This window comes from Penicillium taxi, assembly GCF_028828555.1.
Source record: "Penicillium taxi strain IBT 34144 chromosome Unknown utg000001l_segment0_segment0, whole genome shotgun sequence".
In the NCBI taxonomy this organism is placed as follows: Eukaryota; Fungi; Ascomycota; class Eurotiomycetes; order Eurotiales; family Aspergillaceae; genus Penicillium; species Penicillium taxi.
Window position 1 is genome coordinate 3,110,631 of NW_026643203.1, and position 27,984 is coordinate 3,138,614.

General features: G+C 46.9%; 11 protein-coding genes across 11 annotated transcripts; 7 read left to right on the forward strand and 4 right to left on the reverse strand.

The window, feature by feature from the left end:
• Window positions 1-124: 124 nt before the first annotated feature.
• N7495_001129 (mitochondrial 54S ribosomal protein uL5m) lies at window positions 125-1,436 on the forward strand (the record flags this gene model as incomplete). Its single annotated transcript, XM_057203799.1, has 3 exons — window positions 125-375; window positions 491-1,183; window positions 1,313-1,436. The coding sequence occupies 3 exons, from the start codon at window positions 125-127 to the stop codon at window positions 1,434-1,436; spliced, it is 1,068 nt and encodes a 355-aa protein (XP_057067872.1).
• Window positions 1,437-1,875: 439 nt separating this feature from the next.
• N7495_001130 (STE11 family mitogen-activated protein kinase kinase kinase) lies at window positions 1,876-4,683 on the reverse strand (the record flags this gene model as incomplete). Its single annotated transcript, XM_057203800.1, has 4 exons — window positions 1,876-4,104; window positions 4,170-4,321; window positions 4,375-4,448; window positions 4,505-4,683. The coding sequence occupies 4 exons, from the start codon at window positions 4,681-4,683 to the stop codon at window positions 1,876-1,878; spliced, it is 2,634 nt and encodes an 877-aa protein (XP_057067873.1).
• Window positions 4,684-6,050: 1,367 nt separating this feature from the next.
• Window positions 6,051-8,784, forward strand: N7495_001131 (uncharacterized protein; the record flags this gene model as incomplete). The annotated part of the gene is made up of 3 exons (XM_057203801.1): window positions 6,051-6,171; window positions 6,224-6,281; window positions 6,342-8,784. 3 exons carry the CDS (start codon window positions 6,051-6,053, stop codon window positions 8,782-8,784), a joined length of 2,622 nt encoding a protein of 873 aa, XP_057067874.1.
• A 909-nt stretch (window positions 8,785-9,693) lies between these two features.
• N7495_001132 (IMPACT family protein) lies at window positions 9,694-10,707 on the reverse strand (the record flags this gene model as incomplete). The annotated part of the gene is made up of 1 exon (XM_057203802.1): window positions 9,694-10,707. The coding sequence occupies one exon, from the start codon at window positions 10,705-10,707 to the stop codon at window positions 9,694-9,696; it is 1,014 nt and encodes a 337-aa protein (XP_057067875.1).
• Window positions 10,708-11,023: 316 nt separating this feature from the next.
• N7495_001133 (putative aromatic amino acid aminotransferase) lies at window positions 11,024-12,866 on the reverse strand (the record flags this gene model as incomplete). The annotated part of the gene is made up of 3 exons (XM_057203803.1): window positions 11,024-12,062; window positions 12,131-12,680; window positions 12,740-12,866. The coding sequence occupies 3 exons, from the start codon at window positions 12,864-12,866 to the stop codon at window positions 11,024-11,026; spliced, it is 1,716 nt and encodes a 571-aa protein (XP_057067876.1).
• Window positions 12,867-14,539: 1,673 nt separating this feature from the next.
• N7495_001134 (LCCL domain-containing protein) lies at window positions 14,540-16,670 on the forward strand (the record flags this gene model as incomplete). The annotated part of the gene is made up of 2 exons (XM_057203804.1): window positions 14,540-15,003; window positions 15,068-16,670. The coding sequence occupies 2 exons, from the start codon at window positions 14,540-14,542 to the stop codon at window positions 16,668-16,670; spliced, it is 2,067 nt and encodes a 688-aa protein (XP_057067877.1).
• A 571-nt stretch (window positions 16,671-17,241) lies between these two features.
• Window positions 17,242-19,672, forward strand: N7495_001135 (uncharacterized protein; the record flags this gene model as incomplete). The annotated part of the gene is made up of 5 exons (XM_057203805.1): window positions 17,242-17,935; window positions 17,997-18,292; window positions 18,356-18,790; window positions 18,840-19,090; window positions 19,141-19,672. The coding sequence occupies 5 exons, from the start codon at window positions 17,242-17,244 to the stop codon at window positions 19,670-19,672; spliced, it is 2,208 nt and encodes a 735-aa protein (XP_057067878.1).
• A 349-nt stretch (window positions 19,673-20,021) lies between these two features.
• On the forward strand, window positions 20,022-21,848 carry N7495_001136 (putative lysophospholipase; the record flags this gene model as incomplete). Its single annotated transcript, XM_057203806.1, has 3 exons — window positions 20,022-20,997; window positions 21,051-21,415; window positions 21,525-21,848. 3 exons carry the CDS (start codon window positions 20,022-20,024, stop codon window positions 21,846-21,848), a joined length of 1,665 nt encoding a protein of 554 aa, XP_057067879.1.
• A 1,284-nt stretch (window positions 21,849-23,132) lies between these two features.
• On the forward strand, window positions 23,133-24,249 carry N7495_001137 (NmrA family NAD(P)-binding protein; the record flags this gene model as incomplete). Its single annotated transcript, XM_057203807.1, has 2 exons — window positions 23,133-23,776; window positions 23,835-24,249. 2 exons carry the CDS (start codon window positions 23,133-23,135, stop codon window positions 24,247-24,249), a joined length of 1,059 nt encoding a protein of 352 aa, XP_057067880.1.
• A 1,435-nt stretch (window positions 24,250-25,684) lies between these two features.
• Window positions 25,685-26,874, forward strand: N7495_001138 (histone chaperone napB; the record flags this gene model as incomplete). The annotated part of the gene is made up of 2 exons (XM_057203808.1): window positions 25,685-25,805; window positions 25,937-26,874. The coding sequence occupies 2 exons, from the start codon at window positions 25,685-25,687 to the stop codon at window positions 26,872-26,874; spliced, it is 1,059 nt and encodes a 352-aa protein (XP_057067881.1).
• An 81-nt stretch (window positions 26,875-26,955) lies between these two features.
• Window positions 26,956-27,826, reverse strand: N7495_001139 (SNARE domain protein; the record flags this gene model as incomplete). The annotated part of the gene is made up of 3 exons (XM_057203809.1): window positions 26,956-27,032; window positions 27,100-27,728; window positions 27,792-27,826. The coding sequence occupies 3 exons, from the start codon at window positions 27,824-27,826 to the stop codon at window positions 26,956-26,958; spliced, it is 741 nt and encodes a 246-aa protein (XP_057067882.1).
• Window positions 27,827-27,984: the final 158 nt, after the last annotated feature.

Consider the following 27,984-nt stretch of genomic DNA (forward strand, 5'->3'; position numbering starts at 1 on the left):
AGCGCCTTGGAAACCAGGCAATAAATTCCCGTAGTACATCACGTGACCATGCTCGGATTGCAAACAATTTTCGGGATCGAGATCACAAGTCGAAGCATCTCCACTATCAACAACTTCTCTCATAATGGCTATCAGGGAGCCTTCTAGATACCTAGTAAAGGCATTGCCAAGGGCGCTTGCGCCCTCTGCTCGCCCACAGGTCTTCTCGGCCCGTCGCAATGCCTCGGATGAGGCTCCGGCCAGGCGTCTGTCAAACCAGCTTGACGATCTGGAGACCGGGTCTTCCCTGACATCACAAGTGGCTGCGGATGCGGCCAAGTCATTTGATCCTATCGCTCGATCAAAAGCCCGCAAAACCCAGCTCCCGCGCAGTCGGTAGGCAGCCCTTTTTCCAGAACTCGGCCATCCTGTGTTCCGCATCTTCCCACCATATGCGCTCTATTCAATACCTTCCTTTTTTTGATCATCTGACTAACCAGGGCCAACACAGTTATCAATTTCGATCACCGAAGTACTACCGTGGTCCTCTCCACCCTCACCAACCTCCTGCTCCCTCAGATCCTTCATCCCGTCTCTTCGTTCCGGGCCCATTCTCTCTCCCGCGCGTAGAGCAGACGTACCAGTCAACCGTCGCATCGGACATTCTCACCCTTTGCTACGTGCACACCCCACCAGGCTTCAAGCCTCCTCCCAAATCAGCCCGTCTGAGAGAATGGGACGACAGCTCGCCATATCACAAGAACCGTCCCCTCCGTGGTCCCCGTGGTGGTGACGTCTTGCGGTTGCTCCGAAAGCCCATTAAATTCAACAATATCCCGCAGGTCGAGCGGATTACCATTCACAGCTATGTCAAGGAGGCCGCATCCGATAACTCATCCTGGTTGCATGTAGCGGGTATGGCTATTCAGGCTATTTCGAATGTTCGTGTTGAGACCTTCAAGTCAAAGACCAGTGTTGCCACTTGGCACATTGTGCCTGGCCGTGATACTGTGGCCGTCAAGGCCGAGCTTAAAGGTGAAGAGATGTACCATTTCCTAGGCAAGCTTATTGATGTGGTCCTTCCCCGTATCAAGGATTGGCCTGGTATCAAGGGTTCCAGTGGTGACAGCAGTGGAAATATCTCTTTCGGTCTGGTATCGGAGAATGTTGCCATGTTCCCTGAGATTGAGGTCAACTATGATATGTAAGTGTTGCATGCATCATTGACTTTTGAAGAGTTTCTTCTCTTTCAAGTCTTCTTGGCACTAGTCGGCTGCTTAGTCGTTTTTGCTTAGTCGTTTTTGCTTAGTCGTTTTTTCTAATATGCTTCTAGGTACCCCCCTAAGATGATCCCTGGTTGCCACATCACCTTGCACACCACTGCCAACTCGGACAAGGATGCTCGACTACTCCTGAGTGCCATGGGTATCCCCTTCCATGGAAAGATCGCAGTCTAACGTGCCAAAAAGAATAATTTATGCATGTGGACACATTTGATTCATCTTCTCCCATTTAGGTCATTCTGTCCTATACCTGTAACTTTATAGATGACCTGCAGCATAGTGGTCATTGTTTTTCACCAAACTTGAATGTTGTGTATTATCTTTTTTCCATTCTACTTTTAACTCAAGCGAAATCTACATTCAAAGAAAAGAAAAAGGATTATTCATCTTCAGATCTTATAGATCCATGCGTTGCTCATTCCAACCTAGGTATTTAATTTTGTCTTGAAAAAATAGAAACAAAATCCCTGAAGGACCCATGGACAGTTAGCTCTGTCATATACACCGAAAAGAGGATGGACCTATACACCCTTGGACCGGAAAAACAGTAAATATAAAAATCGTTTTACATATCAGAAGAAACATGAGCTCAGTATTATGTTTCATTTCAGGCTCAGGCAAGAGGCATAGACAAGAACTTGCATTTAAGCAGCTCATCTGCACTGGGCCGTTTCTCGTAGTCAAGTTGGAAGGTCATGTCAAGGAACTCTACAGCCTCTTGACTCACATGCTCTGGAGCAGGTGGGCGTGCTTTGTTGCTACCAATGGCAAAAATGGCCTGCAGTTGACTACAATCTGGGAAGGGGTGGGCTCCAATGAACATCTCCACGACCAGACAGCCCAAACTCCAGATATCAGCTTTCTTAGTGTGGGCTGTTTGTCGCACCACTTCGGGTGCCATCCAGTATACACTTCCTTGTAAAGACGGGCGGTGCAAGTGGCCACCACCACCACTGCTGGCTCGGGAGCCAAGGACATGGGAGGCCTCCACACGTTTTGAGATACCAAAATCAGAAATTTTAACACCACCCTTATTATCGACAAGAATGTTGGCACCCTTAATATCACGGTGAATAATATCACAACTGTGCAGGTAGGATAAGCCTGCCAGGATTTGGCGAACAAAGTTCTTGACCAGGGGCTCCTGGAATGTGTTGTATTGCTTCAACATTGTTGCGATAGAACCACCGGGCACGTACTCTAGGAAAATGTTGAGGAACTGATCATCGGCAGATGTTCCAAGATACTGCACAATATTAGGGTGATGCATTCCCTGTAACAGCTCGATCTCGTGCTTCAAAGCCGTAACCATGCTGTTCTTACGCTGGTCAAATTCTGTTCCTTTGGTGGCTGATGGAATTTCGACCTGCTTGACTGCCATGAGCTCTCCGGTAATGGCGTGGAGAGCCAGAAATACGCTTCCGAAAGATCCTTCACCAATCAAAGATCCCTTCATCCAATTCTGCGGTGCAAAGTTGTTGCCCGCCAGGAAGTCATTCAGGCCGGGATCTTCCTCCTCATCATCCTCGACAGCGATCATGCTAAGGCGATCATTAGAGGAACCACCGTCGGTGGCGGCAATGCTTAGACTCTCATCCAGCATACTCTGTCGTGAGGGATTCGGTTCGTCAGAACCACTGTCCAACGAGACATACGACTTGCGGTTTGGTTCAATGGGAGACTCTTCCTGCAGCGGCTGAAGGGTGCTCGATGCAACAGAGTCGCGATATGAGGACTGAGGAAGGTTGAATTTGGAGGTAAGGATAGAGATAGGCCGTGGGGCCTGTAAGGCCTGTGCCCCTTTTTGTTGTTGGTACCAGGCATCGGCTATATTGGGCATTGGAGGAATTGAAGGCAGTGGTGGCAGAGGTGGCGCATCCCTGAGACTCGATGCAACACTGAAATTACTGACAACACTCAGACGGCTGGTGGCACGACTGAGGCGTTGAGACCTCCGCATTGTCTTTTCGATTTCCTCGCGTTCATGACTGGGGAAGAATGACGGAAGCTCGTGGATAATCATTTCACTTGGAGGTCTCTGACCGAAAAATGAGCGTAGCTTGGCCACAGGATTACGTTCGTTCGGCGACTGTTGGTCTTGGTCGACCGAGATGGAGGGGCGATGTCGGGGACCAACTGGAGACACTGGCTGTCTGGTATTAATGACTTGCCATGATTCACCTGTGAGCTGTTGGATCTTGTGCTTTTGCCGAGAACTGGACTTGCCCAGGGCGATTTGATGTGTAACAGAGCTTTCGTCACAGGCCAGCTGAGAAGCACGATGAAGCTCATCCATATCTGGCTCTCCCGCATGGATCTTTCGAAGGATTAAACGGCCACGTTCTGACTTATTGACACCTTCACAGATCTCCATCAACTCTTTTTCGGTAAGCCTTCTGCAATTTGACATGTCCGGTTCCAGTCCATCTAGAACGTAAAAGCAATAGTTTCTGTATTGATGCTCTGGCAGCTGCAGTTTCTTGAGAACACCAACCATGACTTCGTCGGGAGTCTTGCAATGTCGTATATCGAGGACTTTGGTTTGACCACCTGTATAAATAACCCTGATCACTGGAGAGTGGGGAGGGAGCGGGCCCATTGTCAGCCCATCCAGACTAGGATTGCGCGGGTGGGAGCTTCGTGAAATACCATCATTAAGATTACGACCACCGTTGAAGAAACTATCTTTCCGACGCAGGGTATTTGAATCTCCAGGAGAAACAGGGGATGATTTGCCTGAATGGTCTTCAGCTACTTGGGACATTCGACGGTTGCTCAGGGATGGGTAGATGGAGAGACGAGAGGGGTCCGATGCTGCTGATTCCATGGCGGCCAATTTATTCTACCAAGAGTTAGTTGCATGTGAGCACATGAGCACATGAGCACATTGAAAGTATCATCACGCACAATATTCTTCTGCCTCGGATTGACCATGGATTTGTTCCTCAGTTGCTTGATTGCGACAAAGATGCGCACTCGGTCTCCCACTTTCTTGATACCCATTTCCTGTAAGATCTTTTGGTCGCAGTCGATCAGGTTGTCTCCGTTGAAATTATTTGCTGCGAGAATCAGCCTCTGTACCCCTCACACAAGGATTTCAAGATCAGTTTACCTCTAAAGATTGGTTCATATTGACCACACTTGATGCTATGCAGCCAGGAGACAACTTTCTTTTCGTCCCAAGCCCTATATCGTCGTCAGATTGAGTTCCTTGTTTCTGTGATTGTTCAATGGCGGCTTACCGAACAGCGCCCAAATCATCTTGTCCATCTGAAAACTCCGACTTAGTTGGGCTGGTGAAGCCCCCATCTTGTCTTCTGGTCGCAGTGCCTGGTCGCTGGGAGGACGTATGGTAGGCGGTGACGGGGGTCTGGGATGACGAGTCGCCCAGTGAAGCAGAGTATTGCGCCTTGGCTAACATTGTTGAATGAGATGGCAGATGGTAATGGTTCCCCAAAGATTGTATGATATCGTGATCAGTCTCCTCCTGCGAACGCTGTTCGCGCGGGGGTTCGATGGTGATGGGGAAGTTGGCTAGAACATAATCTATTTTGTGGAGTTGTCAGCCCCTCCAGTACTTTGGGTCCATATGGAAAAAAACCAGTGATTCCAGAAAAGAATATTATTTTTGGAAGTAGAGACTAGAGAGTGGAGAAGAGAAGCAGAGGACATACCTTCGACTAGGTAGTAGGTAGTAGGTACTACTCATGTGGTGTGGCCAGGCGGTATTTGAATTGGCAGAATGTAAGTAGGGCAGGTGCAGTAAACGAGGGGAAGGATTGACTGAGGAAATCGATTGAAAAGGAGAGTAAGTTGGTACCAGAAAATGATAGAAAAACATAGTAAAACTTGGCCGCATGGATTCAAGCCTCAATTCAAGGGGCAAAAAAATCAATCAAAATCCCCCAATATTGAGAAAACTTAAGCATCCACGTCTCATCTATCTATAGATGCCTTATACTTCTGTCATTCTACCTATACTCTCTGATCTCTAGATCTTTCATCTTTCATCTTTCATATTTCATCTTTCATCTTCCATCTTCCATCTTCCATCTTCCATCTTCCATAACGCCTTGATGCTAAGACTGTTGAGACCGTATACGACGTCTAGGTCCCACTGTTCCAAAGGTTGAAACAACGGCTTTAAATCCGATCCTGGCCGAGTGTTTGCAGGCAACCCGGCGTGGGTCATAGTCAGGTACTTATACTATGTACCTATGTACAGCAGACTTATGAGTTCAATGGTGAAGTACGAAGTAAATTCAAGTAATTACCTAGGTATGTGTATATATACTTCCAGGGCTTTACTTCGTAAAAGTATGAACAAGGTATAGCAGCGGAAGAGTCCGGGAAGTTAGGGCTTCGACAGCGGAACCTTGAAAGGAACTGTGGGATCAATACGATTATTATAAAGTAGATTGAGATCAAATAGTAAGCACGAACCAGGTAACTCGGGAAGTAATTTCCTAGGTAGAACCTCGGAATATATTGAGTTCCATTTCTGGAATCTGATCGCCTCTCCGCAGTCCTGAGAATGGAGAATCCGAACTTGTCAAAATCCCCTTCGAACCCACTATCCCAAAACATACAACAATCGAGTACTTTGTACCTAATATTACCTATTTATTCAAATACTAAGTAGTTAATTGAGTGTTATATACTAGACCACGTGACTATTCCCCTCACCCGCCAAAACCCCCACTGAAACTGAGCGGGGAAAAAAGCCTCAGTTTATTCTTTCCCCCCAAATTCCCCCTCTCCCCAACTACTAATTTTCACTCCCCAAAAATGGAGGACGAGAAAGGGAAAGTAAAGAAGAAGCCTACTGCCCATCGAAAGTCTCTCTCCTGTGAATATTGTAGTCGCTCCTTTGCTCGTTTGGAGCATTTGCAGCGTCATCTACGAACCCGTTGAGTAGTATCCAACTAACTCCGCGAGCCGATTATACTAATGTGGGACAGCAGATACTAAAGAGAAGCCCTTTTCATGTGACATATGCTCCAAATCTTTTGCCCGGAGGTAAGTTTGACTTATAATCTCCCCAATGTCCAATCGCTTATCAAAATAAAATTCTTAAAGTGATCTACTTGTGCGACATGAACGCTTGGTCCATCCTGCCGAGAGTGCCGCCAGTCGAGAACAACGGACAAATTCCAGCAATGAGAGCAATCATGAAATTCCAATCCAGTCGAATATAGTTCAACCCCATCACGAATCGCGCATGCTCGAATTGGCCGATGCCATTCCAGTCCATACCCATACACAAGTACCTCAAGGCCCCGAGGTACAGATACAACCTCCAATATTAGAGACCACACACTTCAATCCATCCTGGGGCTACGATTTGAATCTACTGTCGCACGCTGCAAGCCATGTCGCTTTGGAAGGTCAGCAGGAAAATCTGGAATCCATTCGAAAACCAACCCACTCAGCTGCTACTCCATCCCAGTCCTTTTCTCACGCGCAGGAGAGAGCTATCACCGACAATTATGGCTTAGAACCTTCAATCCTAGACCTCACCGATCTGGGCGATCCAGTTCAAGATTTCACTGTTTTCTTGGAAAGTGTAGGCCTTTCGTCTGATTGGGACTCTGGAGTGTTCTCGTCTGTTGAAGACCCAATGCTGCCACCAAGCTTATCAGTGGATTCAAAACAACAAGCTCGGGACTCGGCAAGGCTGGGTGGTGATCTAATGAGTGATCCACGGGTACCGGCCGATGAACAACCGTCCTTCTCCAATTTCGGCTCTCGGCTACCTTCTCTACAACCAGAATCTCACGAAATTGAGGATCGTATTGGTCTATCAGATGAAGGGCCCAGGCCCGCATGGGATATTACTAATGCTGATCGCCAAATGTTTGTCCAGAAGCTCGAAGAGTTCTCCTTTGTTCTCCCCAAAGGATTTGTTCCACCTTCTCGGCATGCACTATCTCGGTTCTTTGCTGGATACATCAACGGCTTGAACGAGCATCTCCCTTTTTTACACGTCCCCACTCTTTCTATCGCCAGATGCTCGCCGGAACTCACCCTGGCCACGGCAGCGGCCGGCTCGCACTACCGGTTTGAATCTAGTCGTGGCATTGAACTTTTCCATGCGGCCAAAGCCATCCTGTTAGAGCGACTTCGTCGGAGAGACAGCAGACAGGTGCCACAGCCATCATGGAATTACATCTCTCCTCCATCTGGATTTAACTCGCAGGGGTCACCGATGATCTCGAACCCAGCAAGCAGTCCATTCCAAAATCAGAACCCTCCCATAAACGCATCAATATACACATTAGATGATTCCGACGCCCATATGGAGGTGATACGGACTTTCCTGTTGCTCACCGTATTTGCATCTTGGGAGAGACATCCGGAGCTCTTGCGGGAGATTCTCTCGCTTCAAAGCACATTGGCTCGGCTAGTTCGAGAACACGGCTTATCAGAACCAATGCCAACTCCAGATCCTATTAGCTGGGAAGAATGGATACGAAGAGAGGGGAACAGACGAACAAAGCTCATTGTATACTGTTTCTTTAATCTTCACTCAATCATGTACAATATCCCTCCTCTTATCCTGAATGGGGAGTTGAAGTTGAACATGCCTTGCTCTCACGATCTCTGGAAGGCGAATAGCGCATCCCACTGGCGGCGACTTCACCGCAGTCGGCAAGACTCTTCTGATATTCCCTTTCAAGACGCATTTGCTCGACTATTCATGAGGTTCTCCAGCTCTTTCTCATTCCCATCCGCCCCTATCTCCCCCCTTGGCAACTACATTCTTATTCACGCCGTGATACAACAAATTTTCTTTGCTCGTCAACTCTGCTTATCTGCCCCAAACATGCAGGGCACCAGTTTGAGACACGAAGATCTCAATGCCTTGGACAATTCACTGAGCGCCTGGAAGGCACTGTGGAAACGCTCGCCTGAGTCCAGTATTGATCCTCAGAACCCAGCGGGCCCAATTGCATTTACCTCGACGGCACTCTTAGGTCTCGCTTATATCAGACTTCATGTCGACCTCGGTCCCTGTCGTCACCTTGTCACCCAAGATCCATTAAAGATAGCCGTTGCTATAGCCGAATCACCACCCATCGTCCGCAGTCCACGACTGATCATGGCACTGCTTCACTCCGCCCATGCACTATCTATTCCAGTACGGCTGGGCATTGACTTTGTGGCCAGGACGCATTCTTTCTTCTGGAGTATCCAACACTCGCTCTGCAGTTTGGAATGCGCGTTCCTACTCAGCCAGTGGCTGTTAGCCATTCCTACCACACAGCCAGAACAGAGACTATCAGAACATGAGCGAAAACTTCTCTTCTGGATCAAAAGCATGATAGATGAAACTGAAATGGCAGTTGATCCTCCCGGGGCACCTAACTTGGAGTTTATGGCGAACCCATACAAGGTGCGACAGCTAAGTGTTGCAATTGTTCGTGTTTGGGCCCGAACTTTCAAGGGAAACACCAGCTGGGCAATCGTGGATCTCATCGGGTTAAGTCTAGACGCTTATGCCGATCTTCTCGAAAGCTGAAAATTTTTTTTTTTTTTTACTATTATCTTCCTGTCAAGATACCACCCACTAGTAAGCCATAAAAGGCTTTGATACCCATTCATGGACGTTTAGCAATATACTTCATGGCCCCCATGTTTTCCAATGACCGGGGATTTGATCTCACTAACGATTTATTGCTTTTGTTTTTTATTTTACCCCTTCTGGTGGATTGATGAATTGATAGACCAAGGTTTCTAGCGGAGTTTTAAGAAACTTGAACTTGATCGTCTTTTCGTTAATTTTTTGTATGTATTACGACTTCATCACTCGTGATTGCTGTCTATATACCCGGTGCTACGTGTTTATAAGCTGGTTTAGGATTTTGGATTAGCATTTCCTTGGTTTATTGCAACTTTTTGAACTATACTTGGTATTTATACACATACCTAACTTGTTTGCATCGATTTCAAATTCTGTAGCCCTAGAGAAGGCCTAACAAAGTAGCTATTACCTAGTTACAACAGGTAGCTTTACGTACCGTATTTTCTATGATGGGGCTTTCCTATTTTAGGTGCTGCCACTTTTATGAGGGCGCTCAAGATCAGGATCACCGAGTCTCAGGCTCACTGGATTATTCAACTCCTTAGTCTTTCTTACCTTACACTCAGTGAGTGAATCAGATCGCTCAGATGTTGCACAGAGATTGCTCAGGTGATGATCATTGTACTGCTCCTAGCGCTCAGGGCATGCTCAGTGAGCAAAAAGCGACAAGCACTGAGAACTAAACGGAGAAGAAAATCGGGTACTTAGACAACCTTGAATCTAGGTTACTTCCAGGTCTATCATGTTCCTGACCTTGATGGTGGCAGAAACTGGTGTAGTCTAGAGAGTTCTTCCAATATTGAGATCAATATTACCTAGGTATACCAGCAGATCGAGGGATATCTATCACTTCTTTCCCTTTTTCTTACCCTTTTCAGTAGCATTATGTTCCTGGGTAAACCCACCCTTCACCAACGCATCGCGACCGACATCGTTAATCAGTCGAAACCGTGCTGGTCCAAGGTGGATCCCACCATACCATCTTGAGACCACAACCAGCACATTCCACACATCCATTAGCTGCATAACATGCAATAAACGGGCTCCAGCAGCTGTTTCACCATCATCGTCATAGTCTTGGATCTGTGTCTCCGCAGCGTCACCATTGCCACTTTCAGATGTCCGTCCTTCTTTCTTCTGCTTGATGCGCCATGCACTGATATTGTGTGATGCCACTGAAACTTTCTTGTCCGTAGCAATCAAGTGATCCAGGAAAGCCTGCGCCTGCACTAGACTTGTCACTCGCACTGCTCGGCCCACAAATACAGATTTCTTTTCCGTCGAAACGTCTGAAATAATCCAAACAGGGGGGCTGTCAAGCCCAAAGGCATCTTGTAATGAAAGTGCTTCAAAGCTTTCAGTCGTATCGACAGCCGTCGATTCATCTCCGCCTGATAATTTATTTGAAGATTTAGTGGTAGTTGAACTCGATGCTTCGATGTCTTTGTTTCCGCCGATATTCAACTCTGGGAATATCTCTGCCGCTTCGCTTATCACATCGAACAGACATACAGTGCCAGGCTGCCAGGCTCGTTGTACAATGTCTTCCAGTACATCCACTGCGATCTTCCCCTCCCCACGCGCGGCAGTCGATGCAGTCCCTAATACCGTGGGTCGTGATTCTGGATATGTAGTGCCAAATCCAAGGCGGAAGGAAAGGTGTGGCTGGTCTGGAATTTGGAGAATCACCGTTGTATGTACATGGTCATCGGAGGATATGGAGTTTCCTAGGTCGAGAGTACTGTTTCCGGTGGAGGGCGCTGTTTGGTCTATAGTGATGGTATCCAATTCATATATCGCATTGATGGCCTCAATTTCTTCAGCAAGATCTCGATTCTCGAGCTGATCTATCTGGGACATCGTTCATCGTCAAAGTCACAAAGACTGGTGCGGAGACCATTTTTGACATTCGGCCGGAGTTCGGTCTCCCCGCTCAGGCAGTAAGGCATCAATATGCAATGCCACTAACATTATTCCGACCACCTCCAGACATATCTTATTCCATGAATATCTATATCTTTTCATACAGAGGGTCTGCTGATCAGTGTTGACGGGTTGAACCACAGGTAGAAACTTCAAAGCTGGAAGAAAAAAGCCATCTTGAGATATGAACGAAAAGAATAATATATGAAAAGAGTATCTACATTGAGAGCTTTAAAACCTGCTCTTCAATCCTTTAGCAGCCAGGTCCAAGGAAATTAGCACTTCGCTGCAGAGTAACAGCTTGTACTTCTAGAACTTCGTCATCCTCCAGTTCCTTCAGTTGCCAAAATGATCTAAAACCATCCAACAGTCTGCGAGTGAGAGATTCGACTTCATTAGGATCCATCGGCGCGAAGGAAAGACGGAAATAATTGTGGGAGAGCGCAGCAGACTTGGGTGTAGCACCAAACATACTACCCGGACTAATCAAGCACTTGTGCGGTTCTTTTGTGAGATGAACCCAGAAAGCCTTTGATAGTTCTTCGGCGCTATATTTGAGCCGTAAAGGATGTGTCTCAAAGTGCACCTCAAGCCAGATGAACATCCCAGCCTTTGGCCAAACAAAATCGAACATCTGGACTCGATCAACCATTTCCCAGTCATCGACAGCGCCAGTCATTTCAAGTTGTTCCAGGATTATGGACTTGTTCTCTTCGAGGGCTGTACACATGACCTGCATGCGCTTTTCATAGCCGCCACGTAGTCCCTCCAGCCAACCCACCCAACCATCTACTCGCCATCCCTTGAAGTCTTCTTTATTTATAAGCTTGGATTCATCGGCAGTTTGGTTTCCCATTAATGTCTTGGCAATCATGACTTGGGCAAAGCCAGATGGCTGCTGCGTCGAAGTCTCGGTAATCCGAGTGATGCGCTCGATGATGGCAGGCTGTGCTGTAATCCAGCCGAGACGACTACCCGGAGCAATAGTCTTGGAAAATGTATCTAGGCGCACCACTCGGCCTTCGGTATCGATGGAGAGATACGAAGGGGTCAGTGAGTCTAGAAAGGGAAATCCGGAGGACTTTCCATTTGAATTGAAGTTCTGGCGGTAGGAGCTAGAGCCTTGTGGAGAAGAGCCACGGTAACTAGCCTCTAGTTCATAGGCTGATGGGTACTGTAGATTCCAATATGGCTCATCCTCGACGATAATGACGTCGAACTTTTGACAGAGAGCGTAGATTTCTTTCTTACGTTCAATCGACAATACTCCCCCGGTGGGATTTTGTCCGATTCTGTCCGAAATAATTTTAGCATATGGAACCAATGGAGAAAAGGAAAGAAACAAAAAAGGAGAACTCACGCTATCGTATACAGTATATGGGGGCGGCGACCCTTTTTGAAATCCCAGTTCTCAAGTACGTCTGCAAGACCTCCTTTACCGAAAGCAAGCATGCCCTGTCCATCCACTGCAACGCCAACAATATTCAACCCTCGTGGAGTTATTTGCTGGATAGCATTCATGTATGTAAACTCTTCGACCAACACTCCTTCGCGCTGATGAACCCAGTCTCGGTCGGGATTCCAGATATTGGTGAGCAGTTCGATTGACTTGGACAAGCCGTCGGTATTCCCACAGGTCATTATAACCTCGGGACCGCCGTCGTAGGGGACATTTGGATGGAGGTGATCTCGGACAAACTGCCGCATGAAAGAGCGTAGTGCCGGATAACCATCAGCAAGGCCATATTGTAGAGCGGTGGATAAGTCGATACGTTGCTTGGGGTCGATGGGGTCAGAATGCATGGGAATGAAAAGTCGATCAGATTTCAAGTCGCCTGCATTGAGACGATGAGGCCGGGCGACTGTAGCTTCCAGCGTATCATGAGGGAAGTATGTAAAGTGAGGTAGACCTAGTCAGGATTAGGGGGTTAGTCGAAGGTGTTCCACCAACTCTGAGATATTTTCATACCTCCAGAAAGATTGGCAATTCCTGGAATTTCAGCATATTTGTAGAGAGACTTGGTGGTGCTAGGTAGACGGTTCTTAGACACATAAGAGAAATGGTGTGACAGGTTCAACGGCTGTGGAGCTGCCATAGTGAATAATCTCCGAACCTCAACGGTCGTGCTAATATTCTCCGATTTTCAAGGTTGGAGCGCTACAAAACGTCAATATATCATGAGTTATAATAAAAAAAAATTAAAAATAATGATTGCACTTCACAGAGTAACTAGTTTAATATGTAATACCCCCACCTTGATCCATGGAAATTGTGCTTGATAAGCGTTCAGTTGTTCCAGACCCACTGGGACAGTTAATGCTCATCTTGATAGGACAGAGATAGCTGATGTTCTATAATGAGGTGATCTTGTACATTTCTATATCTTATACCCCATGTACTCCTCTTACTTAGTACTCCTCACCTCTTGCCGCTTTTGATCTAGCCCTAAGTGAGAGGGCCTCGGGAGTAACGGGTTTGCAGATGGCCTTATTTCTGGGGTAGGAAGCTTTACCTACCGTCTTCTTCCATGACTGGTGAAGTGTTATTATTTCAAATACCGCCGCTTTTATGAGGGCGCTCAGGCCAAGCTCACCGAGCTGCTAACTATCACATTATAAGTACTTAGAGGCATCTATTGGGCACTTAGTCCACGCTTAGTGCATACAGTACGTCCCGAAATTGGCGCAACCATTTACACTCTTCGACTGTTTCTCAAGCCCCAGTGCCAAGATACATTAGTACATATACGGGATAGCATTGGCCTATCGATACTCCTGTATTAATTCATATACAGCACTTTACCATAAGCACCATGACCGGTATGCATCGATGGAAAAAGATAGGCAGGCTGTAGATTTTGCGTGATAATGCAAAAAAATTAAACACAGCAACCAATAGCTGCAAGTGACTGAACAGTGTGCATCTAAAAGCTGCGGACCTCGCTTGAACGCCTTGAAAGCTGCTGGATCGAGGTGCCTATGTCAACATAGGTGCCCTCCAGGTCGCAGCATCTAGATTCTGAAAGCTTCGAAAGGGTGACGCAGATGCTACTTCCTTCTTCACATAGTACATATTAACTACTGTATTAGATAGTTTTCTAGAGTTGATAAGAGACCCTGTGATCTACTTATGAGTAGGTACGTAGTTTGACGTTCGAAAGACAGTAAGACTACAAGTTTGATGGATAATTGAGGACATCAGACCAGACAGTGGTTGTCATAAGGTATAAGATACACGGCCAGATACTTAATATACAGAGTAGCTGCAGATTCCCTCATTTATTGGCATACTTCGAAGGTGTGGCACAGTCTGGATCATTAAAGCAGCAGCATTATACAGGAAAGACCTGTCAGAGTCAATATGGTAAGTATGTGACACAGGTAAATATATCTATATAAATTTAATTTTAGATCAGTATACGTTGTATTTTCCGCATAGACTCAGGTCTTGGTGGATATTGAACCTTTGATAATCCCTCTTTCAAGATCTCCGATAGATAATATTTGCCTTGGTGCCTTGGACCGTCTCACTCACCGCCATGTCTTCTCCACCCCCGGATTTCGCCGTCTAATTCACTCAGCAGTAGCCCTTACTACACAAATACTACTTGTTCATTCAATCTGATACCTCGCTTCAACTCATGATGTCCTCGTGATTATCTTGTAAAGTTTGTACTGAAGATACTGTTCACGCGAGTTGCCGACCACGGCATTTAATTTTGAACCTTGGGACCTTTAGGCATCCATCTTCCTGTCTTGTTGAATCGTCATGCTAGAAGAGGACCATGATGAAGCCGGCAGGCTTCATGTGCCTCCGCTATTGAACGAAGACTTAGACGAACGAATAGCCGATCCCGAAAGCTCCGAGGGTCTGTCGCCTGATGTCGAAGCAGGCAGCCTTCCAATCTGGTTGCAGGAATCATCCAAATCTTTTCGCTGGGGCTGGATACCTCTCCCTCTTCGAAAAGCCGGCCGTGCGACCGTAAACTGGATTAAAGGCCCTGTCCCACCACATACGCTCTTGTTGACACCGTTGTTTCCACGCATTCAAGAACTGCCTGTTCAATATTTGGATCACTTTTTCCCGAAGCACAAGTTGAAAGTTGTCTTGCTACTATTGCTATATGTATCGTGGTTCTTGCCATGGTTCTTTATATTGTTACACTCGCGCTCTTCTGGCTTTATCAAGGGCTATGGCCAGCTTCAAACTCTCTCTTGTTCAACGGATTTCTGGTTAGTATCAACACCGATAGACCTTACGCTTATAGTCACTAACGTGCCACTCTGTATGATATAGGAATTTCGATGGATGCGGTCTCAACGGAAATGACTGCCGGCCATTTACCTCCTCCACCGTCGCTTTTCGGTGCCCTGCTAATTGCCGCGATACAAAACTGTTGTCGCCTCATATCGTTGGCAACCAGACATACAACTATCAAGGACTTGTGATTGGTGGCTCACTGATCTCGTCTGAACCGGCAATTTACCGTGCTGACAGCTTCGTTTGCCAAGCAGCCATTCACGCGGGAGCTATCTCGAACGATGGCGGATGTGGTGTTGTGAAGCTTGAAGGCGCGGCGCATTCTTTCCCATCAGTGAAACGACATGGAATCCAGTCAGTTGGTTTCCCATCAACTTTTCCCAAGGCGTTTAGCTTTTTCGATCTACCTCCATCGCAAGCGTACTGCCCAGCAGATCCGCGGTGGCCGCTACTTGGAATCACCGCTGCTGCCGTTGGTCTCCTCTGGCTCTTCTGTACATCGCCACCAGTGCTGTTCTTCAGCTCATTCTTTATGGTCTTCTGTCATACAGGGCTTGTTGGCGATCCACCGGGATATCCTGCCTTATCCGACCTTGTGTCCACCCTTCTGTCTCGGCTGTTGCCAGCGTCATTCGTTGTATATGTTCTGTACACATTCTGCGCGGCTCCACTTCTGAAGCCAATCACTTCGCCAATATATCAGTTCTCAAAGCTGCTCTTGTTTCTACCAGGCCTGTTCATCGGGGCCTTGAACAATTACACATTCGCACGCCTGATCCCCCTCCAGCGTTTGACGCCTATGGATATTCAGAAACAGCCTGGTGCTAAATTGGCATTGGCATTAGTCATTCCTACTGTGATTATCATTATTTTCAGCCAAGCATGGCAGATTCGGCAGGGAGGCCTGCTGCCGCGTTATCTCAAAATCTACTGTACCATGGGCCTGGTCCTTTTGGTCCTCTTGCCGCTCCCAGGTTTGAGACTTCGCATTCATCATTATATTCTCGCTATCTTCCTCATGCCTGGTACCGCTTTCCCCACTCGACCCTCGTTGGTCTATCAGGGCCTACTGCTTGGTCTCTTCATCAATGGGGTTGCCCGATGGGGATTTGCCTCTATCATTGAGACCCCCGCAGCTCTGGGAGAATTAGCTCCAGGCCTGGGTGGTAATGGATGGTGGGGAGCCTCATATCCCAACATCACCGATTCATCTGTAAATATCTCATTGCCTGGGTTGGACTCGCGCGAGACCTACCGCGGAAACGGTAACATCACCTTCTCATTATGGGAGCACGAGAGAATGTCAAATCTTGCCGTTGACGGAGTTTCTGTCTTGCTCAATGATGTTGAACGCTGGCGCGGATATCTTGACGAGGATGAACGTGGTGAATTCACCTGGCACCGCCATGGTCACGATGGTTTGGAGTTGGTACACCCGCCTTCTCTCGAGAAGTTTGCTCCGCATGATGGAGTTGGGACTGAGTCAGTCTTGCTATCAGACAGTGATCTCTCAGACGAGCCAGAGGTTCTCTTCTTCCGATTCGCGTTCTTGAGAGGTGCCGAGGCAGGTAACTATGGGCCCACTGGTGTCTGGCTGAGTGATGGCACATGGTATTCCCCACCCCCTCCACGTAAATAGCTGGTTCTCATTGCTTTTTTGTACATGCATTTTACTGTTATATACAATTTCTGCTGGATAGAAGATGTAAGCTTGTAAAGGTATGATGTGTGCTGGACATACGCCACCGTGCAATACTATATACATATGCTTTGCTGTACAACGCGAATAGCTCCGCTCAAATAAAATCTCCATCAATTCATTTCAATTTCTTTAAAATAATCATAACCATTCAACTTTACCAACCTTATAAGTGAAGCGATAGAGCAACGAATTTACGTGGTAAGACCCACACGTGATACATATCAGTATCATCCGCGATACCACAACCTCCAATGTTTGCAACTTCTTCAGCTATGGAACCCGACGGTTTTGATCGTGAAGAACGCGAGGAATCAAGTCCCCTGAATAGACGTGCGGTGTGTACTCCATGGGATGACAACAATGTTCCTTTTAACTCACCACTATATTCAATTTACGTAGTGCGATCATTGCCGGACCCGAAAAGTAAATTTTATATAGTGTCTGTTCCTTCCGACATGGAACATTGAATACTAAATAATAAGTAGATCCGGTGCGATAAACTTACCCCATGTTCGAACTGTCGTGGCTCAAACCTCACCTGTCGATCGACTGGAGAAGGGCAGAAGCCACACGAGCCTCGGCGACGAGTTTTGATTTCAAGTCAATAGTAAGTATAATCGAGGTTCTCGACAAGAACCGATCGATGTTGACAAGAGTTACCAGTGAGAAAAAGATTGATCTAATCGAGGACCGCCTTGGGGGCATTGAAAAATCTCTCCGAGAACTACTGATTTCGTCCAGAGTGTCAACCGCACATGGATTGGCATCCGAAAAACTTGCAGGCTCTTCTCATCCACCGAGGTCGCTTGGATTGAATGCAGCTGGATCAACTTCAGTCAAACCTGCATATACCGGGTCCAGAGGACCCGGATACACATCTAACCCCACAATCGAACAACATGACTCTAGCTCTGTATTTGAAGGCGAGGGAAATTCTTCTCTAGCTGCTCACTCAGCCTACGCAAGAGAGTTTCTAGAATCGGCTGTCTCGCATAGTACGCCAGAAGTGCTGTCTAGCCCCAAGATCAGTGAAGCGCTATCATCACTGAGACAAATTGTTGCGATGCAAAATAAACGACACAGCTTGGATAAAAGAGGCCAATTATCCAGTAAAGGTAGTCGCTTGGGGGTTCGATGCGATATTCGAGATCTCGAAATGCCTCCTTTACCTCTTGTGTTGTCGGTCTTGCGCAAGATCAAAGGTACAGCTCACCCCCTACCTAGCTAGAAGCTTTTGTCCTCTCTCATTCTGACTCTGCTTAGAAAATCCCCCGTCTTCTTTTGGTGGGTATATCCCATTCTTTTCCGTGGACTATTTTGTTGAGAAATGCCATGAGGTGTATTTCTGTACCGCTTATTCCGATGCAACTTTCATCGCCACTAATTTTGGACTCTATAATATCTTCATCGAGCTAGGGTTTATAGAAAAGGACCCTGCAAGTCGAGATGAATTCTTGAAATGCTTAGGGCTGTGTAAGGATAACTTGGAGGCGGCGCTGGCCAATCTGAATATTTTGATGCCTGCAACATACGATTATATTGTGTCATTGACTCTTGGAGTAGGGAATTCTCCAGGGCTCTGTGCTGATTCCAATTTATGACATAAAACTAATGAAGAACAGGCGATTCATGGAATCGAGATTTCCAAGCCATCAGTTGGCTGGACTCTTGCGTCGACGGCTATTCAAATGTGTCAAACACTTGGCTACCATAGACTGTCCTCCATGGAAAATGATCCACCAGAAGTGCAGCTAGAAAAGCAGGTGCTATTCTGGTCATGCTATACCGTTTTGAATATGATGTCTTTACGTCTAGGACGCGCATCTGTGATTCAAGACCATGAGATTGGCATACCGGTCCCTTCAGAGTCCTTCACTAGCTCCCCGTCTATATGGGGCTCGGTATGCGCACTGTGGACATTACAGTCTATTATTCAGAACAAGATCTACATTCTATTGTACAGTCCAGCGGCACTGAAAAACCCCGAGAGCGAGCGAGTCGCACATGCTCGTAACTTAGCTGTCGAAATGCAGTCAACAATTATCAAGCCATTCGAGGTATGTCAATTCCAATCAAATTCCGCGGTGATTGATCTGACTTTGGCAGCGCCTCATGTCTTCTGGAATTACACTGCTCTCTGATGCAGATGTCGTTTATCTCCAGTCAGACAAAGTCAGTAGGCTGTCGATCTTGACCTTGATCTACCGTGCTATCCCAGCACGAGATGTGTCAAATTCTCCCAGTTCTTTCATACCCGAGTGTATCGAAACAGCCCGTGAGGCACTGGAACACCACCAAGTCTGCATGACTGCTTTGAAAGAATCAAGCGTGGCATCCAAGTGTTCTTACATGCATTGGTAGGCCAGCCCCTCACTACCTAGGTATTTCCCCTCTTACGCACCATCAGGGCAATATTTATCGCGCCGTTTGTCCCCTTCATCGTCATATTCTGCCATGTAATCGCAACATCTGACGGTAAAGACCTGTCCCTCCTCGAAGACTTCATCGCCTCTCTCCGTCCTCTCTGCTCCTTCTCCCAATCCGTCGATCGGCTCCACAACCTCTGTTCAGTCTTAGGCTCAGTTGCGCGTCTATATGTTGAGGCCAAGACCCGAAGTCAGGCAGGCCAGGATCAAAGCTTGGTCTCTGTGGGACAAGAGTTCGACGTCTATCTTAGTGCATTGGGCTTGGCACCTGGCTTTAGTCAGGGATATCCCCAAGATGATATTCCTCCCCTGCAATCTATCCCTCCTGATTCTTCATCTCAAATGGCTGGATTGGCTTCGACTGTTCTGCCCCAGGGTCTCAATCAGGATTCTGCTACGGTGGATATGTCGCAGGCGGCACAGGCGGCACAGTTGGGAAATTGGTTTTCTGGAAATCAATACATGATGAATCTTTTGGAAGAAGATTTTTTTCAGTTTAACGACAGTAATTGAGTGGGAGTGGCGGCCGTAAGGTATTAACACAAGCGACCGTGAGTGAAGAAGAGGAAAATACATATTGTATGATTTTCACAAGACTGTATTTTGAAAAGTCGTAAATATTAGTAGCGATGATCATGTTAAATAGTAGTTAGTACTACTCCATGGAAAAGGTCAGATAAAAGTTGGAGTAAATGTTGTCTCCAATAAAATCCCGCGAGATTCTTATTGGGGTTGGACCCACGAAACTCCACCTATATCAATTGGAATTGAAAAAAATTGAACTGCAATCAATCACTTTCTACAGGTTCCAAAATCATAAAATAACCGAGACCTGTCACTTCTCAGTCCTTACTTCTCTTCGATGGACACAGCGGCTGATATTCCTCTCCTTGGGGGCAGGAAGGCAGAGGAGTCGGTTCAAGAATCAAGAGTATTGGTAATCATGACTGGTGGCACTATATGCATGCAACCATCACCATCTGGATTTGTTCCCGCAAGAGGGTTCCAAGAAAAGTGCATGGCACGAGTCCCTGCATTCAATGATGGGTCAGTTCATGCCACGATGGAAGTGGTTACTAATGCCAAAGGGGATGTGACAGCTCATCACAGTCTTCGGACCCCAGTCACAACCTACGGCCGCCAGGTACGGTACACTGTGTTCGAGTTTGAAGAGCTTCTAGACAGCAGCTCCATCGACGCCAAAGGCTGGACCGAAATTGCTCAGACGGTGTTTCAAAATTACACGCTCTTTGATGGATTTGTGGTTCTGCATGGCACTGATAGCCTCGCATACACTTCCTCAGTGCTGAGCTTCATGCTGCAAAATCTCGGAAAGCCCGTTGTGCTGACAGGGTCTCAGGCCCCGATGCTCGAGCTCCAGAATGATGCGACGGATAATCTACTCGGGTCCCTGGTGGTGGCGGGGCACTTTATGATCCCCGAAGTATGTTTATACTTCAACAACAAGCTGTTTCGAGGGAACCGTACTACAAAGGTGGCTGCGAGTGATTTTGCAGCCTTTGATGCACCTAATTGCCCGCCATTGGCAATCACGACTTCGATGCGCACGAATGTCAATTGGGACATTGTGCACCGACCCACCAGCCTCGCGACGTTCCGCATCCAAACCAACCTGGATAGTAATGTCGCGTGCCTCCGTATCTTTCCCGGTATCAAACCCGAGATGGTTGATGCCGTCTTAAAGATGGACGGCCTACGTGGTCTCGTATTGGAAACCTTTGGAGCGGGCAATGCGCCCTCCGGCCAAGATAATGCCATGATTAACGTTCTGGCGAGCGCCATTCAACGAGGAATCGTTATCGTCAATGTTACGCAATGTGAGTGTCTACTCCAGGAATGATTAGAATTGGGTCTAATTATAATTGACCAGGTCTCACGGGCACCGTCAGCCCCGTTTATGCCACTGGGATGAGTCTTTCTAGAGCAGGGGTCGTGGCTGGCCTCGACATGACTACTGAAGCAGCGCTGACGAAACTCTCACATCTTCTTGCACTGCCTGACTCCACACCAGAGTCAGTGACTAACGATATGTCGAAATCACTCCGCGGAGAACTAACCGAATCATCTCATCTCCTCTTCCGTCACCCAGACGGGGCTCTCCCGGAGCGAGTGCAAAAACTCACCGCCATGGGTTACGCCATTGCACACGGAGATTTGACAAAAGTCCAAACTATCCTCCAAACAGAACATAATTGGTTGTTGAATGACGCGGATTATTCTGGAAACACGCCAATTGTGAGTTTCCAGCCTTTCAACGACGTTGTGATAGGAAATGATGCCATCGAATTTGATCGGCAACTATTAATAATAATGTTGCGGCTAACCCGTTCTACGTTTTCTTTAGCATGTCGCTGCCACATCCCCTAACATCGCGATCCTTCACCTGCTCTTATCGCACGGCGGATCGGTTCATCTTCGTAATCGAAATGGTCGCACGCCACTATTCCTAGCCGCTAACGCAGGTCTGTCTGATCATGTGTTACTACTCCGGAGATCCGGGGCCCATTTACACTCTGACGAACGAACTGCTGCTGAATTACTTGGCCGCCGTCAACCAGGAGTTTGGGGACTGGCAGGAATTGACCCACGCGTCAACAGTCAGCACGAACTCGAAGAGAGTGGTTTAAGTGGTGGACATAACCGAGTGATAGCTGGATCAGCGCCTTGACAGAGACTAATGAAAAGCTCACGTGGTGTGTTCTGATCGCTAAAAAAAAAAAAGGAAGCTTAAAGAAGGTTGACGGTACACATCCATATCACCTTAAGCACTCAAATAGTACAAAATCGAACGGGAACTAGAATTAGTACCACAATAGACGTAGAAGTAGAAAATTCGGAGGGTCTAAGACCGACTACTGGCTTAGACTCTCTTAAGTGGAGAATTGATAAGGACTTTCGTCTGAATTTTCTGGGGTCAAGTGATTAGCAGTGAACTATGGGTTTGTTTCATGAGTGAAAAATTCAGACCATTGATCCACTAAGACCTTTCGACTTTTTATCCCACTTGTCATAAACCTCATACCTCATACTTCATCATTCTTAGTACATCATCACAGATAGAAAGACCTGGAGTTGTCTAGAACCTATACGTACAGGAATGACTGAATAAAATGAATCTATTATCTAATAGTATAATAACTCCAATTGGAGTCGGAGGAAGCGAAAGTCCACACTTATGTAGCACGTGAGACCACCCCTGAAGACTGTTGGTTCTCTCCTATATTCTCCTATATTCTAAAGTTCTCCTATCATCTCTTATTACTAGATATCCGGCGAAGGAAGTAATTACAAATTTATTCTTTAGTTCTCATGATCTATTTTTGTGCTCCGTATAATCCCATATAACAATCTTAGTAACACTGCCGACTTGGCCGGATTTACGTAAAAGAAGAAACGTTGGGTCTTTGGTCTATGGGCGATGGTGTCATTTCTGGCATTTTACTGAATTTTAAAGGCTTTTTTTCTTTTTCTTTTTTTTTCCCTTTTTTTCCTTTCTTATTTTATATCTCTGGATCAAGCAGGAGGAAGAGATTAACTTATATAAACATAAAACCAGACCTCCAAATACTAAATCATTATCATTTATCTTATGCTCTTTTTTTACTTTCTTTGGTCCTCCTATATTCGGAAAGAAGAGAAAATCAAACTGGAATTTAGCTTGATTCCTTCTTTACTTCTTGTTCTTGCCGTGAAACCGTGCCTTGGTGGATCCTGGATCGCCGTCTGATCGTGATTTTCCATTACGGACTACATACTTTTTTCTCCCCTCACCAAGGTACCCCCCCCACTATCGCAAAGCCCTCTCGTTTCCTCCCCCTTAAGGGGTTTGGTTCCATGTTTTACTTGCTTCTAATCTTTTAAAGACTCCACGACTTCTTTTCATCTTCACAGCTTACAACTACTTTTCCCGACTTCACTATATACTATACTGGTTTGTCGCAAACCTTACCATATGACACAACCTCGAAAGACTATTGCCGTAGTCAATGCGGCTGGGCGACAAGCGGCATCGCTCATTCGCGTCGCATCTGCTGTGGGATATAATGTTCGCGCACAAATCCACTCTCTCAAGGGAATCGTGGCAGACGAGCTCCTAACCCTACCGAATGTCACCCTCATTCAAGGCCCGTTGCTCGACAACTCCGAGCTGATGGACACCCTATTCAAGGGTGCGTCCCTCGCCTTTATCAACACGGTGTCACAGGCTGGTGATGAGATCACCATCGGCCGTGCTCTAGCTTTGGCTGCGAAACGCGCCGGCACCATCCAGCACTATATCTACAGCAGTATGCCAGATCACTCTGTCTATGGACCCTGGCCCGCCCCGCCACAGTGGGCACCCAAGTTCACGGTCGAAAACTACGTGCGCCAGTTGGGTCTGCCAGCTACTTTTGTCTACGCCGGTATCTACAACAATAACTTCACCAGTCTCCCTTACCCGCTCTTCCAGATGGAAGTCATGCCAGATGGCAGCTTCGAGTGGCATGCACCCTTTGACCCAGAGACTCCCCTCCCTTGGCTGGATGCCGAACACGACGTGGGTCCAGCTCTTCTCCAGATCTTCAAAGATGGACCGAAGACGTGGCACGGACACCGGTAAGTTTGGGCTGAAATTACAGTCAAAATACGAGTCTAAGCTAAACTGGTCGACTAGAATCGCTCTCACTTTCGAAACTCTTTCTCCAAACCAAGTGTGCGCAGCCTTCTCCCGGGCTTTGAACCGACCATGTCGATACGTTCGTGAATCCAAGATCGAGATCAAAGTCAAGATCCCACCTGGATATCGAGAACAGCTTGAGATGTTGGAAGTCCTGTTTGGCCAATGCAGTGCCCCCTATTTCCCCCAGCCCGAGTTCTCGCAACCGGCAGCCGGGTCACCGAAAGGATTAGGTCCGGCCGGTGGAAAGGGTGCCGGAGCTGGCATGATGCAAGGACCGGGTGGTGTGGTTTCATTGCGCGTGACAGATGAGGCGCGACACCTCTGGCAAGGATGGCGCGACATGGAAGAGTATGCGCGCGAGGTATTCCCCGTCGAAGAAGAAGCCAACGGGTTGGACTGGATGCTCTGAGCGTTCGTTCACTTTTGACTCCTTTATTGTGCTTTCTTTCATACCCTCCATTGCCTGGTGACTCTATATTCTATTTTTACGACCAACTTTGATCCTCCCCTCTTCCCTGACACACGTGCATAGTGATGTTGTCTATGCATGGTGATGTCAACTCGACATTTTATCCTTTTGCTCTCATTATTTGCATCATTGGCGAAACGGGCATGAGGACATAGGAATCTTTTCTTTTCTTTTTTTTTTTTTTTTCTCTTGTTGGTGCATGGTATTGTTCTTAATCGGGACGATGTTTGGGAGCTTCGAGGTTCATTGGACATTCAGCAAAAAAAAAGTTACTTGGGGTTTCTATACAATTCAAGGTATTCATCACTAGCTATCAAGAACATGAATTTGGTTCCTTTTACCATAGAAATGAAGAATATTCTATTCTGCTCTGCATGAACCCCTCTCTTTACATTCCACTGATGAATATTCCACCAATAGCCTTACTTTTCCTACCATATACAGAGTATGAACGTGCGAGGTATACGTATTGTAAATACCAGTATCCCGGGGGTAAGAGAAATTCCCGCGGAGAAACACACACTTAATGTGGAGACTTGGAAAACGATATTTATCATAGAAAACAGGACTTTGACACATCAAGTCTTACAGGTATAATTGCCGATTACTTTCTTTATACATGTTGAAATAAGAAAGCATCTCATTGTAGATTTCAATCTTTTAGGTCCTTAAGGGGGTTCAGACTCAAGCTACTGAGAGTTGAAAAAGCAATGAGCGCCGGCTATTTCATACTAGGCTGTTTCCTCCATAGTATTATTACCTACGACGTAGTTCTCATATCTGTTTCATGAATTGGAAAGTGGGAACTGAAGATTTAAGAACTATATATACGCTTGAGATTCCTAACTTCCTCAAGACTATGAACCACCTGGTTAGTCAATCATCATTGCGGTAGAATATTCGACCATCTTGATTTTTTTTTTTCTGACACCTGAGATTTCAGGCCAACTTGAAACTCACCGCCTCAATTGAGCCAAGTACATTGCGGTACTAGGAAGGTACATTCTTTGGCTGTTTTTAGTTTTGAAAATTAAGTAGATCAGAGGTCACTCCAAGTACAACCTAGCTCTCATTCTAGCCGTGCTGAGGTACTTAGAAGTACCTAATAGTACAATTTTATTCAGCTTTAAATATACGATAGATAAGTACTCTGCTGTAACTACAAGTATACCCCTAGCTCTACTTCCCGTCGCAATCGATCACTAAGCTTTGTAGATTTTTTTTTTTTTTTTGCCTACTTTTTGAAGTCGCGTCATCTATTTCCTGTTTCCTCCCTTTCTCATTCTCCTTTACCCAACTATCGATTCTCGAATTACTTTTTTCATTTCAAAGGCTCTATTTCAATTATTTATTTACGCCACCTCTATCAGTCACCATGTCTGACAACGCCGATAAGTCGCTCCTTGAGCGTGTTTCGTTCCCTTCCATCCCCGATGAGGCTCAGAAGAAGATTGCCTACCTCCAAGAGGAGTTCCTTCGCTCAGAAGTTGACCAGAGTATGTTCGCCAACTACACCGCCTGCATGACAATCCTGCTAGCAGTTAGAATTTTACAGACTTCTTTACAGCACGAAGTTTTTGTCAGGATTTGAAAAGTTTACTGCTAATTGTTCTTCGTTTCTATTTAGTGCGCCGCTCAATCCCTGTCAAGGCCCCTCTCTTCGAGAAGCGCAATGAGATTATTAACATCCCCGAGGTCAAGGCTGACTTCTGGATCCGCGTTTTCTCCTCTGCCCCTGCTGAAATCGACGAGTACATTCTTCCCTCCGACGCCGGCGTTCTGGGCGAGTCCCTGAAGGGCTTCACCGTTGAGCGCTTCGAGATCAACGAGAAGGGAGAGGGCGAGCCCCGTAGCTTGCGTTTCATCTTCGAGTTTGACGAGAACAACTCTTTCTTCGAGGACAAGAAGCTTGTCAAGGAATTCTACTGGCGCCAGCAGGTCACCAAGACTGCTAGCGGCAAGTCCAAGCTCTGGGAGGGACTTGTCTCTGAGCCTGTCCGCATCAACTGGAAGAAGGACAAGGATGTTACTAAGGGATTGCTCGATGCTACCTGCGATCTTTTCGATGCCGAGAAGAAGGGCGGAGAGCGCATCAAGCTGCCCGAGTACGAGAAGCTGATCCAGAAGATTGACGTTGCCGAGGCTGAAGCCGAGGGCCTAGAGGAAGATGAGGAGCTGGACCAGTCTCCTTACGGTATCAGTTTCTTCAACTTCTTCGGTTACCGCGGCCGTGATGTCACCGCTGAGCAGTCCAAGGAAGCTGAAAAGTTTGGCGAGGAGCGCTGGGCCAAGATCCAAAAGGGCGAGCCCGTCGACGATGACGAGGAAGATGATGAAGACGATGAGCTCACCAACGACCTGGAAAGCGCTGAGGCCTTCCCTGACTGCGAAGATGTCGCCATTGCCCTTGCCGAGGACCTCTGGGACGATGCCATGAAGTACTATGTTCAGTCTTTCGAGCTCGGCGACCTCGAGGACCTCGACTTTGACGAGATGGAAGATATCGAGGAGGAAGATGAGGATGAGGAGTCGCACCCTCGCAAGAAGGCCCGTGGCGGTAACTAAATTATGTTCGGAAAATGCCGCCTGCCATAAAAGGTCTTGCTCCGTGTAATATGGGAGTCTGGCGGCCCCATTGATGTATATTCACAGTGCAATAACGAGAATTAATAATATGACGAGCGCGAAGATGAGGGCTGCGATGCAAAAGGAGGACCATGTATCTAGATTTACCAGGCAAAAAAAAAATATTAGCTTGGTTTGATTCAGTTCCTGTGTAGACCTTCTTACCCTCGTTCTGACGGACAACGTGTCTGATCCGCGCCATGCCATTCTGCAGCTTGCCACCCACCCGATCGGCCAGCGTATCAACTTCGTCAATCATAACAGCTTGGTCTTCCAACTCGCGACCCATATCATTCGCTTGCTGTCGCAAATTCCCCACAGTCCGAAACACGCCATCTAGCTGTTCATCCTGCTCATGCATAAGCTCATGCTGGCGTTGCTGTTCCATAGAAGCGTAGTAGTCATCACCACCACCGCGAACACCAGGATTAAGTTGCTCCTCCTCCAACAACGTGGCATCAAACTCCGTCGGATTAGGTAGCTCGGAATCAGCGTCAGAAACAGTCTGCAATAGCTCCTGGCGCATTTGTTCGATTTCGGCCCCGACATCTTCGACTAGTTCTCGTCGTCGCTGTACCTCTTCTAACTCTAGACCGAACCGGTACGGGTCCTGCTCGATCGCGCGCACGCTCTCAACCAGGTCATCGAGGTCGGCTGTCAGCTCTGTTAAAGTGGCTTCGAGCTCTGAGCGGGATTGTTGCAGTTCTGGATTTGAGGGTGATTTTGCGAGAGATCGGATGCGGATGTATGAGGAGAATAGCGGACGGCTGGTTTGGAGCGTTGACAGGACGTCACTATTTATGAGTTAGTTTCCGGGATAAGAGCCGCTTCTGAGTTGTATTTTAGAATATAATTACGCTTGGACTTGTAGGAAGGGATCTGTGTGCTCCATAGCTGCTGTTATTGATGAGAATCTGGGGTTGGTGTTTGGGTATCCGTAGTGATGTAGTATTAGTTAGTAGGACCTGTTGGCAGCTTAGCTTCTAAATGTCACCTGACTCGACTTCAAAAAATAACAAAACTTAATACAACGCTGATAGAGCATTGTTA